Source organism: Haplochromis burtoni, unplaced genomic scaffold (genome assembly GCF_018398535.1).
Source record: "Haplochromis burtoni strain Fernald_Lab_line unplaced genomic scaffold, NCSU_Asbu1 Contig_376, whole genome shotgun sequence".
NCBI classification, from domain to species: Eukaryota; Metazoa; Chordata; class Actinopteri; order Cichliformes; family Cichlidae; genus Haplochromis; species Haplochromis burtoni.
In genome coordinates, this window is record NW_024582737.1 from 442,426 (window position 1) to 459,361 (window position 16,936).

Below are 16,936 nucleotides of genomic sequence, written 5' to 3' on the forward strand. Positions count from 1 at the left end.
TTAGTCAGAGTAAATGGATATCACAAGTGGTTATCCTCTTCAAAATTATTTTTGGATAGCTTTTTTTCCTTTATTTGATAGGAGAGTATTGCACAGGAAAACTGGAAACACACCAAAGGACCTTGGGTCGGACTTAAACCCAAACAGCTGCATTTAACCATGGGGAATATGGTTGTCTGCACAAACAGGTAACCTAAAGTGGCCTAGTTGTTTGCACGATACAACTGAATCAGCATCAATAATTTGGGACAGATAATATTCATGTCTGAATACTGGGTAGTTAAAATGTGAAAAAAGAAGCAGTCCCATATTTGAGTATACACTAATACAAAAAAACAACAAAAAACAAAACCCTGTCACACTGTAAAAGACAGTTTGTGAAGTTTTTTCAATTTATTTCACAATAATGCAAAATAAATAATCTATAATATTTTTAACACTACATTCCTATGTCATAAAAAACAGGGAAATACTATTTTCATTCAATTTTTATGCTGCATTAAGCAAATATGACAAGTTGCACCAAATAAACAAAGCATGGTTAAGTTTCTAGATGTTATGCTAGTTTTCTATGGGAGAGTAATTTTGGTAAATATTTTACATTTTTGACACCCACTTTGTAAGCATGCACATTGCCCTTTCCGTGGTCTTTGGAGGCTCCTCTCCAAAGACCACGGAAATTTTCAGGCTTTTAATTGTTAATGGTTTTTGAGATATAATTATGTTCAAAAATTGCAATTTCAATGTAAAATGAAAAAGCTTGAAATTGGGCAGATTGAACTTCTAAAAAAAAAAAAATCTAGAAAAGTATTTGGTATATGAAGATTTCATTACACTGTCAAACTTGGACACTAACCCCATCCAACCCCCCAAAAATCACACCACTAAACAAGAGTATGTGAATGGCTGATAAGAAACTAAAAGTATCTCTTTAATTCTCATACTAATCATGTCATCTCAGCGTGGTTTTTAATCTGTTTATCCAGTGCTCTTATGCATTGGTTTATTTACGGCATTTACTCTGGCACTTCACTACTGACTGGTGGAACTGAAGCTTAGGGCAGCATGGTGGTGAGGTGGTTTGAAACAGTTGCCTCACAGCAAGAAAGTACTGAGTTTAACTCCACCACCTGGCCAATTTCCACGACAGAACATTGTAACTTTTTTCTTACTGCATCAGTCCTCAAGAGATCAACACATTTTTAAATAATTCATACAGGAATATGTTTCATGACTTTATGTTTCTCATACACGTTTTATCTGGGGTTTTTTCCCCCCAAATAAGTTAATAAGTTTATTCATTGAAGAAGGAGTTAACTCAACCCATCATTCACAGAGTCATTTTCATCGTCTCATTCGGCATTAAATATCTATTTAAAGGCTCCTACAAGTAGTAAATGTTGCTACTCCGGGTCTCTAAACTGTGAAAAAGATTACAATGCAATGATTAAACATAGAAAATCACAATAAATAAAGCCTATAATGCAAAACATATTTTCATGGGTTATGCACGAACCCATACAGCTTTCCATTATTCAGTGACCTAATTCCTGGGGAGGAAAAATAAATCTGATAGCACATGTTCAAAATTGATCCTACCCTGTCATATTAAGGTTAAGGAGTTCCCTATAATAGCAATGTCCAGGTGCTAATGCTGGTTTATGCTAACTGTGAAGTACTGCACCACACAAGTTTATAATCAAAGGCAGGTTTTTATTTTAATCCAATATGTAGACATCATGGGAAAAATCTTCCATGCTAAAACAGTGGATAGAGGTAGAAGGGCACGTTTCTGAATCGATGAATGTTGAAATGGACAGGAAGTTGTTTTGCTTTTCCTTCTTTTTGTGGCTTTTTTTTTTTTCATTTTATTTTTACATATGAACCATTTGTTTATTTCTACAGCAGATAGCAGTAATGAATATTGTCAGTCACTTGGCGGGCCACCAGAGCTAATCTAATGCCCATTTTCATAACGGAAGGAGATGTGATGATGTACTCACCTAGATCTACTGTTACGGAATGAGATCATTCATTATTCACAAAAAAACAAAAACAAAACATTTACGCACTAAAAAGTGGAATTAATTTTTACAAACGTGGGTACATTCCAATCTGAAATACTTATTCTGGTAAGAGATGCAGACTGGACCAATTGAAGCAAAAAATTATGTAACCAATTATTTTCCTTTCTTGCCACTGTAAAAAAAATGTTAATGACAAAACATCACATAAGTCTAACATTTCTTACAAAATGAGCTATTGGTCAGCAGTCATTAATTGTGTAAAGGTGCCAATTTGCCCCATCCCCAATGGCCACCCCAAGTGTTGCAGTTACAGAAAACTCTTACTTTGAAATCACAATTACATATTAGAAATGGTTTTGCGTTTTACTCGTCGCATATTTGGACCAGGCCAGTGGCCCTGTGATCACAAGTGCTCCCTAAGAGGATTATACTGTATGTGTACAGTTTTTTTTTTCCTTATGTTCTGACAAATCTAATCTGTGAGCACAACAATCCCCCTCACTTCTCCAAAAGCAAAAACACACATTTCTTTACATCTTTGAAACAGTTGCTCTGCATTTTGGGAGGGAGGTCACATTGTTGAGTCTACCTTAATAAGCACAAACTAGGCCTAGGATACCAAAGACAGCAGACATGCAGACTGTACTCATAAAAAGGCACACAGTATACTGTACATGAAGAAACACAGTACAAATGATTCAGGACATATGACCGGAACTAGAAAAGTACTAATATTATCTAAATCTAAAGGTCATTGGCAATAAATGAAATGTAGACCTTACAGTAGAACCTCATTAATCTAGAAGTATTTGGATATGCATTTTAAAAGACAGCAAAACACTTTGAATGGCACGTGTACACACCCTTCATGTCAAAACACACCCTGACTGTGCAATCTAATCTGAAGCCAAAAGACTTAAAATGTGTAACAAGTGTACAGGATAAACCATGTTTCACCTTCCCCATCTTTTTGCTGATGCTCATCCATGTGTGATAAATGAGGTTCCACCAAATAATAAAATTATTACAAAAACAAACAAACAAACAAAAAACTAAAACTAAGTCTTGTTGCTAGAGTAGAAATGTCAAATCTCTCCTTGTGCATGTTGCAAGTAATGCATTTGTAGATCCAGCTCCCGAGGAAGAGAGCACCCGCATATCATGCACTGGAGAAGCCGTTCAGGGGCAAAAGGCAAACGAGATCCAAGTTTGTGAGTTTCTGTCCGCGGGGCAAGTTGAGGTAGGGACAGGGTCTGTGGCATGTGTGGCCTCTCGCTCATGACCGCCTGTGGTGTGAAAAAAATATTTGGGTGTGGAGGTCTTGGAAGTGCACCAACTGCGACAGAGTGAAGAGGGTGAGGGCCAGGCAAAGCAAGAGGAGGGAGCGGAGCAAGTGGAGGTGAGAAAAAAGGAGAAGGCTGATTTATGATTATTTGAGTGCCTGTTACCATTGGTTGTTGCTGCAGCTCCGGTCCATTCCCTGGTTTGAGTTGCCCAGAAAGCAGGGTTTGAGGACCCACTGGGTTGTTTTGGAAGCCCCATACTGGTGTTCCCATGCCCTGTCCAAAACGATGAGGCTCGTACTGAATGGAAATGGGAACCTTCTGTGTTGCTGTCTGTACATTGGCCCAGCCAGATGACGCCTGCTTTTGCTGCAGCTGAAAATCTTGATTATTTACTAACTTCTCCGTGGAGTTTATAGTCTTTGGAATTCCTGGTGGTGTTTGTATGTCCCATAAGGTGCTGCTGGCCCCATGAGAGACGGGACTGGAAATTGGCATAGCACTGCTTTGGTCTATTTGAGCTGAGGTGGATGCACCTGCTAAGCCAGAAGCCCATGGCTTTTGCGGCTCACAGCCGTTCCATGGCTTCTCTGGCTGGCTAACAGTCGAAGGTATTAATTGAGGATTACTCAAGTCCCACACTCTGTCCTCCTTCTTAGGAGGTGTTGACGGCTCCTTTTGTGAGGACACTGGGATAACTGACCATCTTGGCAGCTGAAGCTCTTGCCCGAGCTTACTTGGTGAGCCCTGTGAATTTACTAGTGGAGTAGGCCTGACACTCCACAGAGCTGCTCCGTCTATGTAGGAGGAGGGAACAGAAAATTCGTGTTGCACAGAACTTGTGGAAGCTAGCACTGTAGAAGTGGGAGTGCTGCTCCAGGAAACAGGCTTGTGCTGCCTGTGCTGCACCATCTCGTTCACTGCTGACGGGCTGGATTTTTTTGGCACGGACACCAGGTGAGAGGCGGCAACAGAAGACGTGCCGTCTTTTGTGTGTGCTGAATCTAAACTCTGAACAGACGTGGAGCCTGACTGACTTATCAGAGGAATATCTGCCCAGGATGAACTTGTCCGATGGTGCTGCTGTAGCACTGAGCTGTCAAACTGTGTCTGCTGTGGGGCTCCATGTTGGTGCTGCGATGATGGAACGGGCATTACTTCCCCACCATCTACCTTCCACTGCACTGGCTGAGGGTGTAGTTCGGACAGCCACTGCTCCTTTTGCTGCCTGCTCTGTAAATCCATGCGAGATGCATGCATGGAAGATGGCGGCTGTACTGCCCTCCTGTGGAGCTCAGCGTCTCTCACTACCGAAACCGGATAAGAAAGCTGCTGAGGAGTAGTCATCCCTGAGCCTCCTAAAGGTCTAGAAAATCCCCACACTGGCCTCCCACCCCTCCTCCCCCGCCCCCTCATCCTAGAGCTCATTGGGAAAGAACTGTACTGGCTGAAACTCTGCCGCTTACGAGCGTGGATCTTCTGGTGTACCAGCAGGCTACTAAACCACGAAAAGGTTTTGTGACACTCTTCACAGCGATGAGGTCTCTCTCCTGTGTGGGTGTTCATGTGATCACGGAGCAGATAAGCTAACCCGAAGCTTTTGTCACACTGGTCACACTTGTGAGGTTTGTCACCGTTATGTGACAACATGTGGTGCTGCAGCTGGATCTCGTCGCTGTAGCCTTTGCGGCAGCTGGTGCAGCGGAATGGTTTTTCCTGATGCAGCTTTTGATGCGTTCTCATGTTCTGCAGGAAGGCAAAGTCCTTCCCACAGTCTGAACATTTGTATGGCTTCTTGCCTGTGTGAATGATGAGATGCTGCTGTAAATAGCTACTGAATCTAAAGCCCTTGCCGCACACTTTACACTGGTAAGGCTTGTCCTTGGAATGTATGCGCATATGCAGTTCCAACACTGAACGGTGGCGGAAAGTTTTTCCGCACTCTGAACACTTGTACGACTTAACACTTATGCTTTCGCTTTTCCACTTCACCTGCACATTATCACTGGTTAATGGAGTGAATTGTTTTTTAGGTGGAGCAGCCAGTCTTTCTAAATACTGTGAAACAGACTTGTGGACACTTAAAAGATGCACATTTAAACTGGACTCGTCCCGATAAATGGACGGACAGTGTGGGCAGGTGTGTCCCTTATCCCAGTACTTGTTCACATCCTTTGGGAGTCGGGGTGATCTCTCCAGCTTTTCATACTCGGCTTCATGAATGAGCATGTGGGCTCTCAGGTTAGCTGGTGCACAGTATGTCTGGGGACAAAGGGGGCAGTTAAATGTGCGTTTTGGTTCCTCGCTCTGGTGTGCGTTCTCCTTTCCCGGCCCTCTTACCTCCTCCTGTTCGGCAGCAGGGGCCTGCTTACTGGTCTGTGCACTACAGGAGTTGGTTTCACGCAGTCTATGCTGGCGGCAGTGCGCCTTCATGTTCTGGGCAAAAGCAAATTTTTTCCCACATTCGGGGCAGCGGAAGGGCTTCTGCCCTGTGTGCAGATACTGATGCTGATGAAGGAGGCTGCTGTACTTGAAAGTCTTACCGCAGATGTTGCACAGGTGAGAGCGACTGTTGTCGGTGTGCTTGCGACGATGGTCTTCCATGACGGAGTAGTGTTTAAAAACCATGCCGCATTCGGGGCATTCATAGGGCTTTAGGGCGGCGTGACACCTCTGGTGGAATCGCAGGGCTGTAGTGTTTGGGAAAGTTTGACTGCACTCTTGGCACGTAAAGGCGCTCTCATGAGAGTGGGTCATCATGTGCTTAGTGACGGAGACCTTAAACTGGAAATCCTGGCGGCACAGGGGGCAGTGGTAAGGCTTTTCTACTGTATTGCTGCAGTTGTGGTCCCTCAGCTGGCTGACTGTGGAGAATATCCTCTCACACTCTGCGCACTGAAAAATGCCCTCCTCCATCGTTTGCACCTCCTTTTTTGGAGTGATGAGCTGCGGCTCCTCACTCTCCCTGTGTTCGTTTCGGTGTTTGATGAGGCTGCTGCGGTGCTGAAAGGTAAGGCCGCATTCTTTGCAGGTGAGGGGCGTGAGCTCGTCCTCATGCGCGTGAAAGTGCCGGTGGAGGTTGAACGTCTCGCGGCGGGTGAACCTCTTCCCGCACTCTTTGCAGACCAAGCGGCACTTTTTCTGCTTAGCAGTCAAATCAGTATCCACTCCTCGGTCTGCCTCCTCATCGTCTTCAACCACATCCTCTATGCAGTCCACTTCGCCCACAAAATCCTCATTCTGTGGTTTAACTGCGCTCTTCTCCTCCACATGTGGCTCTTCTGCATTTGTGGCAATGTCACTGTCAACACGCTTGTCCTGCCGCACCTCTTCAGCATCCTCACAGACACTGTTGAGGTCTGCAAGAGAAAAAACACACACACAAAAACAACAGCACAGTAACAAGTTAGAAAACAAACAGTCTGACAAACTGCATGCAGCCACCCTAGCATATGCATCATGAGCGTCTTTAACAAGCAGCGGTGCAGGGCTGATGCTTCGGAGTGCTGTGGTCAATAATGTCAGCAGAACTCACAGTGCAGAACAGAACCAGCAGTGAGAGCTACAGCTCAGGTTAGCCCCGGAGGCTAAAGCTAACGGTAAAATACATCAACAATGTTAGCATACCACACTTATCGTTTTCCTCCGCGTGCGTCTGTGCTTCTTTGCCGTCATCTTCAGTCTCGGACCAGTCGAATGGACGCTGGTCACTGCCACTGGCCTCGGCCATTTTTTCAGCCGCTCTCAGGTCCTCCGGTAAAATGCATGTCGTTTTGTCGGCTCCAGCACCGGACTCGACAGTAACCTCCGAATGGCTGGCAACACAACCGCCGCCGTCGCTGCCAACATCAGCTCTCTGCTCATCGTTGGGGCTACCCCCGGTTTTATTACACGTATTCTCATCTTTCTGCCGTGCACTGCACCCCGACTCCACCGCCTCGGTTTTCTCCCCACATGTTTCCACCTCCTCCTCGGCTATTTTCTGCCGTTTGGGAGACTTCGCTGGGTCTGCGGCGGCCATGTTTCACCCATGCACCCCCTTGTCCAGACCAGAGCACACAAGGATCATGCTAGTCAGGAATCAAATTTCCGGTCGAAACTTTCAAAATAAAACGGTAATTACGCTCAGCACGGTTCACTTCATCGTTTCGGTAAATATATTTTGAAACGTTAAATCACGCGTTTCCTCTTTACTACTGTTTTGGAGTTGTTTTTATAAACACTTGACAATTGTATCAAATCAGCTTAACTTTTCAACATTAGCCCTGATATTTTATTATTATTATTTTTATATGCGGTGACAAATCCACAAGTGATTGGCTGGGTTTATTTGGAGTCCATGTCTGTCTTTTATTAAGTTTAGTTACATTTCATCAGAACAGTAGCTATCTACAAAATATAGCTTGTGCAAAACTACTTAAGTGATGGCAATAATCTGTTTCTTTGCAACTATTTACAAATACATCCATGTCACTGCATGCAAGATTACCATAAATAGCTCCTACATACTTATGTATGCTTTTAAATTCAACCATAAACATAGGATTTTAAACCCAAAACATACTGTGATTTATTTGTCATGGTGTCTTTTTTGTTTTTAAATATATCCCAAAAAGTCTCGGTTCTTCTGAATACATCATTTTTGTCTCAAAACGCACTGAACAGAACACAGTCTAGCTTTATTGTCCAACCAAAGTTGGAAAATTATGTACCATAAAACTGTTGAAAAGCACAAGCATACATTAGCAGATAATTACAATGGCTGTATAGCTACAATATATGGTAATAACAGCAGGTTACAGGTACTTTATGACAACATGGTTAGTGTATCAGGAGAGCTGAGTCAGTACTGAACTAGTAAGAGCATCATTGAGCTTTGCAGCTCTGCTGCAAACCATGTACAGAGACATGCATATTGAACATCACTGCCTACAGTATGTCATTTTTCTGAGTTCTTAAAGTCCACGAGTGAAGTTGCCACTCAACAGAGTCACTGTTTTTAAGAGTCTTTTAGAACATGAGTATGTACACATGTCTGAGAAACCAATCTAATGTTAAGGCCACCTATGATCTCAAGTGTCTAATTTTCATATCTGCTTCAGTCCTGTCTGAATACAAACCTAAGTGCGAGATGGATCCAGAGTACGGCATAGCACTCCAAACAACTATTGTTACTGAAATACTGTCAGTAGAAAAAGAGCATCATTTGTTTGTCACATTTTGAAACATCAAATACAGATGATATGCAGTTTATAGAGTTTCTGAATACATTCTCCTCAGCGCCGTCTCCTGCGTCTGTGGTCAACAGCTCTTCCTCGCCGTGGTCGCTGCATACTTCCATTTGTGTCTGTGGGTGGATCGGAGGAAAAAGTGCACTCGTGCATGTCCGGGGATGATGGTGCCGGTACAACAGCTACAGATGACTGGTTATTTGAATGCTGGCTGACCTGTGGTTGCTGCTGTATTTGTGTTTGATGTTGTTGTGACTGCTGTAGCTGTGACTGCTGTGGTGTTTCGATTTGCTGTTGTTGTGATTCTGTGTGCTGCAGCTGCTGCTGAACTGGCTGTGGCTGTAAGTGCTGCTGAGGTGTTTGTGATTGGTGCGCTTGTACACGATGTTGCTGTGGCTGTGGTTGCTGCTGGGCCTCAAGCACTCCTAAGAGCCTTTGCAAGAGGACATTGTTTTGTTGTAGACTGACTGCTAATGCCTCTTGTGAAGTGACAAGTGTTCTCATGTCCTGTCTGAAACCTTCGCCAAACTCCCGCAGACTCTTTTCTACCCGATTTCCAAGCTGAATTGCAGCTTCCCCCAACCCTCGTAGCTCATCTTCGAGCCAGGAACTCCGTGGAGGGGCTTCAAGAGGACCCTGCTGTGCTCCAAGGGATGGCTGAGGACTGCTGGGTTGCGGGCTACCATTGAGGAAAGGAGCACTGTAGAGAGGAGAAGGTGGCAGCCATCGTTCTGATGGAGGGGGTGGTCCTATTCCCAGACCAAGGCCTAATCCCAGTTTGTCCTCCATACTGTTCTCTACAGGTTCACACTCAGGTTCTCCTATGTCTCTGTCACGCTCAAGATTGTCCTCATCTTTCTCCAAACAATCTCTCTCTGATCCTTCCATTCCTACACCTGAAAATAAATTAGTTAATTTATTAATAAAAATGGACACAAGCATTGTTGAAATTAGTTGCATTTAAAAATCTAAAAAGAAACGCAGTTCTCAGACAACAGTTTACCTGTATCAGAGTCAGCGAAGCATGGAAAACTGGGCTTTGGTCTGGTGCTTTGCTTCTGTCTGGCTTGCTGAAGCCTGGGGCTTGGCTGAGAAGGACGCCCGAGCATTGAGGTCCCTCTGCTAGATGGCAGGTAACAGCTGCGGTGGCGGGCATCCGCCAGTCTGCCCCCATTGCGCCTCTTTAAGTCATCCCAGCGCTTCTTCACCTCTCTAAGGGTTCGCGGGACTCTGGAAACAGCATTTACTCTCTCCAGGATCCCTGCCCAGATGCGCTCTCTTTCACGTCGCCGGAGCCTCCCTGCCGGACCAAAGAGTTCTCCTTCGCACCGAGTAACTTCGGACACCAGCACTTCAAGCTCCGCTCCGCTGAAGCGACTCTTTCTTTTTCCTGCGCCGCCAGCAGCCAGTGCAGCTGACATAGCTCGGTCTGTCAAGAGAAAATTGAGAGGAAAGCCAAATGGGAAAGAAAAAAATAAATATATAAATATAAGTGTCAAGAGCTTTAGCAGTCTTATTTTAACTGTGCTAAACAACAACATGGGCAAGTACAACAACTCTTGGCAAACCTCTGAGCCCTGTGACATCAGGATTTTCTTCCATCACTAAAATGTAGCTACACATTTTCTAACAATAATAAAAAGTATTTTTTGCATAATCCAGATGATTTTGCTGACTAAGGGTGACAATAATTTCACAAGGATTTCCATTAGGAGTAAGGCTGGTTTACAAAAAAGATAAAAAGAAAGAACTCTGTTTTCCATGTGCCATGCACATGTTTAGAATTACTCTAAACAGGTGCTCATCAGCAGGGCAAATCAACTGCATAAAAGCAAACAGACTCCTGTTTGTTGGAATTATAAAGATAGTTAATAAAAGTTGCCAAAATATAAAACAACTGCAGATAAAAAACAAAACAACGACCCAGTCTTCATCTGATCAACAGTAGCTTGTATTTTCTTTTATTTTTTTTTGTTTGTTTTTTTGCTCTATTGCTCCAGTTCTTTTATATTTTTACAACTTTTAATCAATATCTTTATAATTCAGACCAATAGAGTGCCTCAGGAATCTCTGCTGTTACAAATATGCTTACTTTGTTCAATGGACAAAAGGTCATCTGAGGACATGCCAGGTGCCATGATGTTTGGATGCACCACCACAACGTTGAAGGGGAGTCCTCCGGGTAATCCGCTGCTCTGGTCGCAGCTGCCCTCCGAATCCTCATCCTCCCGGGGGAAGCCGTTCTCTGAGGCTCCCCCCCCAAAGGGTCCCTCCGGAGACTCCACTTTGATGTGCATGGGAGGTGATTGCTCGTACAGCAGCCCCCCCTCCTCGTAGTACTCAGTCATGGATCAGACCTGATTTACAGCAGAACTGACTGGCGGGCCAATTCTGATACTGACAGCTTCTGCCCCATTAACAAAAGTTCAAAGCAGAGGTGAACCTACTGCTGAAGACAATACAACTCTTCTGTGTACACATAACTATCAACCTTTTAAGGGTACAGCTGCCACACACTAAAAGTGCGAGGGGGAGGTGGTTCTCAGGAAACGTAAAGTTAAAGTAGTCTTAAACCCGCTTTAGCACATTTATTAAAGCTGCTTAAATCATTGTTGTAGAGAGATACAAAATAACATCTGATTGATCGCTAGCTCCAACCTCTAAAATCCATTTCTATCATTTCCACCAGTACTGACATGTTAATGCAAACGTAAGAGCAGTGTGTAAAACACCAGAAGAAGGCTGAGTGCTGTATCTAAACGTCCACTTGTTTAACACCGAGTCGAAACATCAGGGCAGAGGATCGCCTCCCAGGTCTGAAATCCATCAAAAAATGCTGCTTACAACTATGTCGAAAACCAGAACGGCTACGTTTGCTTTCCCCCTGTAATCTCCACGTCTGCGATATGTCGCATCGATGCGCATTTCTTTCTGCACCACATCCGCAATGGTTGCGCATTCCGCATACATTAGGTGCTGGTCTTGGGATGGAGCTAGTTGTTAAGCTAACAGGCTACCGCAGCTTCAGGTGGAGCGGCAGCTCTGTCGGAACTCCCACTGACAAGCTAGCCGACGCGATTGGAAAGCTGACGCTGTTGTGTTTCTTACCTCATGATAAGGGCACATGGGAGGCAAAAGCAAACCAAAACACAATCGGTGCAGCTGTTAGCTCAGCAGCCGACAAACAGACCGAGGACAGTCGCTTGTTGTTGACGTCATTGAAGGTGCAAGCTCAGGACCAATCAGCTGAAGAGCTATCAATTCATCCGTTTAACGATGATGGACAGGCACATCGCGATGTCACACAGTATACAGATGACTTGGAGGGTTTTTAATTTTACTTTTATTAATAAAACGTCTCTGTTGTTTTCTGCTTTGTGTCGTTCATGATATTTTTATAAACTCCCGAAAACTCTCAGTTCTGAAAGTACGAACAGTTTTATATATTACACTTTGTTATTGTGATTGCCCTTTCTATTTTGTTTTGAGCTATTTTGTTTTCTCCTGCCACTTCATTAGGTTAACCTGTTCACCTTCTGATTAACGCACATGTCAAATTAGCCAATCACATAGCAGCAACTCAGTGTATTTATGCATGTAAGACATGGTTAAGACGACCTGCTGAAGTTCAAACTTAGTATCAGAAGAAAGGTCAAAGTTACTTTGACCGTGGCATACGTGTTGGTGTCAAACAGGTTAGACCGAGTTTTCACAGACATACTGGGATCTGCAGGATTTTTTTGCATATCCATCTCTAGGATTTACAGAGAATAGTCAAAAAGAAGAAAATATTCAATGAGCAGCAGTGTCCTATTGATGTCAGAGGAAACAGGAGAACAGCCAGAATCAAATAACTAGTCATTTCAACCAAGATATGCAGAAGAGCATTTCTGAATGCACATGAATAGCAGAAAACCACCCCAGGTCCCACATTAGGGGTCTTAATACCAGCTGAGCATTGTTTAAACACCACAGCCTGCCTTTATGGCCACAGTGCACCTGACTTCTGATAGCTTCTTCCACCAGTATCACAAACCATGTCACAAACTTCAAATCATGTGAAATTGTTTTCTTCTACATGACAGTGAGTTCACTGTACTCAAATGATCAACACAGTCACCAGATCTCAATGAAGTAGAGCACCTTTGGGGAAAGGAAGATTCACATCATGGATGTGCAGCTGACAAATCTGTTTCATGTTATCATGAACCAAAACCTCTGAGGAATATTTCCGAGGCAAAATGCTGGTCCAACTTAACACAAGCAACGTGTACATAACAAGTGGCATTTTAAGTTTCTCTATAAAAACATGTTAAATGGCCTGATTGGTCATGAGGAGGATGGAGCTGTTAAGGAAAGTAAATGGTTTTTTTTTTAAATAAAAACAAAACAAAACCTAAGGAGGATCTTAAAAGCTGTCAGGTGAAATTACTGTAAAAGCTTCACTGGACTGTGAGTGTCAAAAGCCTTCAGCCTGAGTGTGTTGTTTACTGGGAGGAGTTAACTAATGCTATTATGCCAAGGAAGCAATAAAGCACCTGAAAACCAAATGGCTATTATCAGAAAAATGTTGCTTACTGTAAAGCATTGGCTTTAAATCAAAGAATGCAAGAATCTGTGTTGGATTGTGTGAACATGTCTGATGACAGGAAGAAGTTATGTTGTGTTAGCAGAGCGTAGGGGGGACAAAGAAAGAAAGAAGAGGGGAAAAAACCCACCAAAACTTTACATGTCATGCTAAAAACTGTTGTATAAGTCACACTCATGCGCTGAACTTTAAAATGTTGACTTGTTCTTGGTTTCTTTGTTGGGCACAAAAAGGTTTTTAAAAAGTATGATTAACTACAAACTTAATAAAATTAGGCAAAATTAAATAGGTTGTAGTAAATATTTCTCCAGTAATTTGTACATAGTGTGTCAGCGAAAACCGTCATTGAAGTGATCTTAAAAGTGCTCATGTAGGATAAAACATAACATGTTGCAGAGTGACAATTTAGCAAGATGTGATAAGTAAAAGGAAAAAAATATATATATATATTTTTATCTTTAAACATGCTGCTGTTTCCCAGGTGGGCTAATATTTAATCAGTGTGCATGGCACATGGAAAAATACGTGGGAGCATGACTGAGATAAAGAGCTGTGAAGCTGGGCTGCACATCTGTATATAAGGCTGCTGCGCACTCCTCTGCTATGTGTAGATTTGCAGGCACAGAAAACAAACATGAAGTACTTCATTCTCCTTGCCCTGTTTGCTGCAGCATGTAAGGCTTTGCACAAAATTTCTCGATTTGATCATTTGAACAGAGTTTAACACTGGAACTCTCCTTCTGTATTGCAGATGCTGCTCCCATTGACGATGACAAGATCATTGGAGGCTATGAGTGCACAAAGAACTCTGTGCCTTACATGGTTTCTCTGAACGTTGGCTATCACTTCTGTGGAGGCTCCCTGATCTCCAGCTCCTGGGTCGTGTCTGCTGCTCACTGCTACCAGTCGTAAGTACAGAGAGCATTCATCAAATTAATCTAATGAAAAAATGCACGCAGGGCTGCTAACCCCTCTAAAAGGGCATACTAACCAAACAAGTAGACACTTTACTTGAATACATTCCTCTTCTGGCTCTCCCTGCAGAAGCATCCAGTTGCGCCTTGGTGAGCACAACATTGCTGTCAATGAGGGCACTGAGCAGTTCATCAGCTCTTCCAGGGTCATTCGTCACCAAAGCTACAACAGCTACAACCTGGATAACGACATCATGCTGATCAAGCTGAGCACCCCCGCCGCCCTGAACAGCTACGTCAACACCGTGTCCCTGCCCTCTGGCTGTGCCAGTGCCGGCACCTCCTGTCTGATCTCTGGATGGGGCAACACCAGCACCAGTGGAAGTGAGTCAAAGTCACACATTCAGAAAAAAAAGTGTAAATGTTGATGTATGAGTTGTATAACTTTTAACTTTTTCCCCGCCCCTTCTAGGCAACTACCCTGACCGTCTGATGTGCCTGAATGCCCCCATCCTGAGTGACACAGACTGCAGGAACTCCTATCCTGGAGAGATCACCAACAACATGTTCTGTGCTGGATTCCTTGAGGGAGGCAAGGACTCCTGCCAGGTATGAGCTAAAGCCATCCTGACTGTTTTAGGACAAACCAAACTTCAGAACACCTCTGCTCACACTTGTCTTTTCTGTGCCTCAGGGTGACTCCGGTGGCCCCGTCGTGTGCAATGGCCGGCTGCAGGGTATTGTGTCCTGGGGTTACGGCTGTGCTCAGAGGAACAGGCCTGGAGTCTACACCAAGGTCTGCAACTACAACAGCTGGATCAACAACACCATGGCTAACAACTAAATGAAACTACAGTTTTCTAACTAAAGTTTCTTGTATAATTAACTATGAAATCTGATTCAAATAAATAAATAGTCAACATCATTTCATGTTGTTCCTTGTTTTGTGCTGTTGGGTAAATCATGACGAGAATCATCAGTAAAGCAGATAAAGCATAATCACACATGTTGTTAACAATTAGCATAAGACAGTGGTTCAAAAATGAAAATTATATATTTTTTTAATATGTAAGATTTAATTAAGTTCTTTCTAACTACTTTACATTTAAGACCACAGCGAGCTGCATAGATCGATTACTTTATAAATAAAATTTGAATTTTTCATTCATCACTTAGTGGTAATGCATTAATTAACCTTAAAAACATTAATATTTGTCTTGGTCAATGACTCTATAAAGGTTTTCTAAGGTCATTGGTTTTAATTCAGCAGTGTGTATACATTTTATAGAAAACAATAATTTTATGTTTAAATTGAAGTCACAGTCTTACACTCTTGTTCTGTAAGTCTAGAATTTTTTTCATAAACAGATAATAAAAACAAATTATCCAAAGAGATCCACAGGCAGCACAGTATATATATATATATATATACACATCACACATACTGGTGAATTAAGTATGCTCAAGCTCTTTAATCAAACTTGTATTGTTTCCACTAAAATATAATTATTGTCGTTATCCATGAATTTTCAACTTCAAAGTTTTACAAAAATGCAGAAAAAAATAGTAAAGCACATTATTATTGTTTTATTGAGATTCCACATTACACTCATTTACTTGTACTTCTGAACAGAAAACGTGTTTTTGTGGTTCAATGTGATGCTTGGTTTATTTGTGCGGGGTCAAATTTGATACAATGTGTGAAAATAGGAGTTCAATTAAATATTTTCCTATTAAATAATAAAATAATTAAAAAAATGTAAACCTTTTTTTGACAGTTTTTAAATTTTTTTTTTTTATGTTTTCTTATCTTTATGGCAGGTGTCTAATCTAATACATTTGTTTAGCACTATACTTGTCTCTCACTTATCTTCTTTGTGAAGAGACACTAAGAGTATAAGTAAGTATATAATGCTACATAATTATACAGTTTTTCCATCATTAATTCAAATCTTTTATAAATGTGACTGGTATGTGACTGGTGGTAGGACTAAACCTAGATTATAAGCACTGACCTTTATCAACCAGATGTCTTTTCACACGCTGGTCAGATAACAGATTGTCACAGTGGGTTTAAAATGGCAGCAATTTGTTTGACTATCAACTGTTCTTCTGTTATTATTTGGTTGTGAAACACTATAACACCTTTAGTATATAGCTAGCATATAGCTGTTGCACCATGTAATACGATCTGAAAGGCATCTAATTGACAATGATCCCAAACATAATGCCAACGCAGAAAAAGCATACTTGGATAGAAAAAAACAACAAAAAAATGAAACACTATCAGCCATAGACAGGCCTCCCCGGAGCCCAGACTCAACATTATTGATGCAGTGTGGAATCATCCTAAGAACAGAACAAAATGAAGTCAACAGCCAAAGAAGAGCTGTGAATGTCCTTCAAGAAGCCCAATCCTGAAGACGTCTTCAGACAATAAAGGTTGTCTAAGAGAGTTTAACCCTGTAAGAAAGAAATTTCTAATTATTTGGAACTGAGATGTTTATTAACCCTTATAACAAAATCCACAAAACTTTTTTTCCCTATATCATGTTGTGTATGATTTATTTTTTGTATCACATTCGATAGACTGGCAACTTTTTGTTAACAAAAATGTTAATTTTAGACAAAAAGAACTTTTGTGCAGAACATTTTGAAATTATATCAACTATTGATCATGTTGATGAGATAGAAGTCTCAGAAACCCATGTATTAAATATGATAGAAAGGCATTATAGGGTTAAGCTGTGTTGTAAAATAAAAGCGATCATACCAAATACTGATTTTCAAACTTGTTGCAATCGTACAAACTCAGTCTTTCCCATTCATATTTTTTGAAATATACATATTTCAGTAGATCTCCACAGATATTCTCCATTTTCCAAGCAAAACA

General features: G+C 42.1%; 3 protein-coding genes across 5 annotated transcripts; 1 reads left to right on the plus strand and 2 right to left on the minus strand.

Annotated features, from left to right (window-relative positions):
* Window positions 1–1,693: 1,693 nt before the first annotated feature.
* Window positions 1,694–7,450, minus strand: zgc:66448 (uncharacterized protein LOC327401 homolog). Of its 2 annotated transcripts, XM_005943747.3 has the most exons (3): window positions 6,938–7,450; window positions 3,476–6,669; window positions 1,694–3,313 (listed from the first exon to the last, which is right to left on the minus strand). In XM_005943747.3, exons 1-3 carry the CDS (start codon window positions 7,329–7,331, stop codon window positions 3,113–3,115), a joined length of 3,789 nt encoding a protein of 1,262 aa, XP_005943809.1. In that variant the 5' UTR covers window positions 7,332–7,450; the 3' UTR covers window positions 1,694–3,112. The 2 variants fall into 2 exon arrangements, with proteins under 2 accessions (XP_005943809.1, XP_005943808.1); XM_005943746.2 differs by having other exon boundaries at window positions 1,694–6,669.
* A 191-nt stretch (window positions 7,451–7,641) lies between these two features.
* Window positions 7,642–11,770, minus strand: si:ch211-261d7.3 (myb-related transcription factor, partner of profilin). 2 transcript variants are annotated; one of them, XM_042229061.1, is made up of 4 exons: window positions 11,650–11,770; window positions 10,634–10,948; window positions 9,545–9,970; window positions 7,642–9,437 (listed from the first exon to the last, which is right to left on the minus strand). In XM_042229061.1, exons 2-4 carry the CDS (start codon window positions 10,887–10,889, stop codon window positions 8,587–8,589), a joined length of 1,533 nt encoding a protein of 510 aa, XP_042084995.1. In that variant the 5' UTR covers window positions 10,890–10,948; window positions 11,650–11,770; the 3' UTR covers window positions 7,642–8,586. The 2 variants fall into 2 exon arrangements, with proteins under 2 accessions (XP_042084995.1, XP_005943805.1); XM_005943743.2 differs by having other exon boundaries at window positions 10,634–11,769.
* Window positions 11,771–13,672: 1,902 nt separating this feature from the next.
* Window positions 13,673–14,968, plus strand: LOC102300673 (trypsin-3). The gene is made up of 5 exons (XM_005943740.2): window positions 13,673–13,803; window positions 13,881–14,037; window positions 14,174–14,427; window positions 14,516–14,652; window positions 14,738–14,968. The coding sequence occupies exons 1-5, from the start codon at window positions 13,764–13,766 to the stop codon at window positions 14,885–14,887; spliced, it is 738 nt and encodes a 245-aa protein (XP_005943802.1). The 5' UTR covers window positions 13,673–13,763; the 3' UTR covers window positions 14,888–14,968.
* The last annotated feature ends 1,968 nt before the right edge of the window (window positions 14,969–16,936 follow it).

Coding starts and splice junctions, on each gene's coding strand:
- si:ch211-261d7.3 (XM_042229061.1), bottom strand. CDS start 10,889: ATGACTGAGTACTACGAGGAGGGGGGGCTGCTGTACGAGCAATCACCT. Junction 9,971..10,633: donor CCTTTTGTCCATTGAACAAA/GTAAGCATATTT, acceptor TTCTCTTGACAG/ACCGAGCTATGTCAGCTGCA. Junction 9,438..9,544: donor CTTCGCTGACTCTGATACAG/GTAAACTGTTGT, acceptor ATTTATTTTCAG/GTGTAGGAATGGAAGGATCA.
- zgc:66448 (XM_005943746.2), bottom strand. CDS start 7,331: ATGGCCGCCGCAGACCCAGCGAAGTCTCCCAAACGGCAGAAAATAGCC. Junction 6,670..6,937: donor GGAGGAAAACGATAAGTGTG/GTATGCTAACAT, acceptor TTTCTCTTGCAG/ACCTCAACAGTGTCTGTGAG.
- LOC102300673 (XM_005943740.2), top strand. CDS start 13,764: ATGAAGTACTTCATTCTCCTTGCCCTGTTTGCTGCAGCAT. Junction 14,428..14,515: donor CAACACCAGCACCAGTGGAA/GTGAGTCAAAGT, acceptor CGCCCCTTCTAG/GCAACTACCCTGACCGTCTG. Junction 14,653..14,737: donor GAGGCAAGGACTCCTGCCAG/GTATGAGCTAAA, acceptor TCTGTGCCTCAG/GGTGACTCCGGTGGCCCCGT.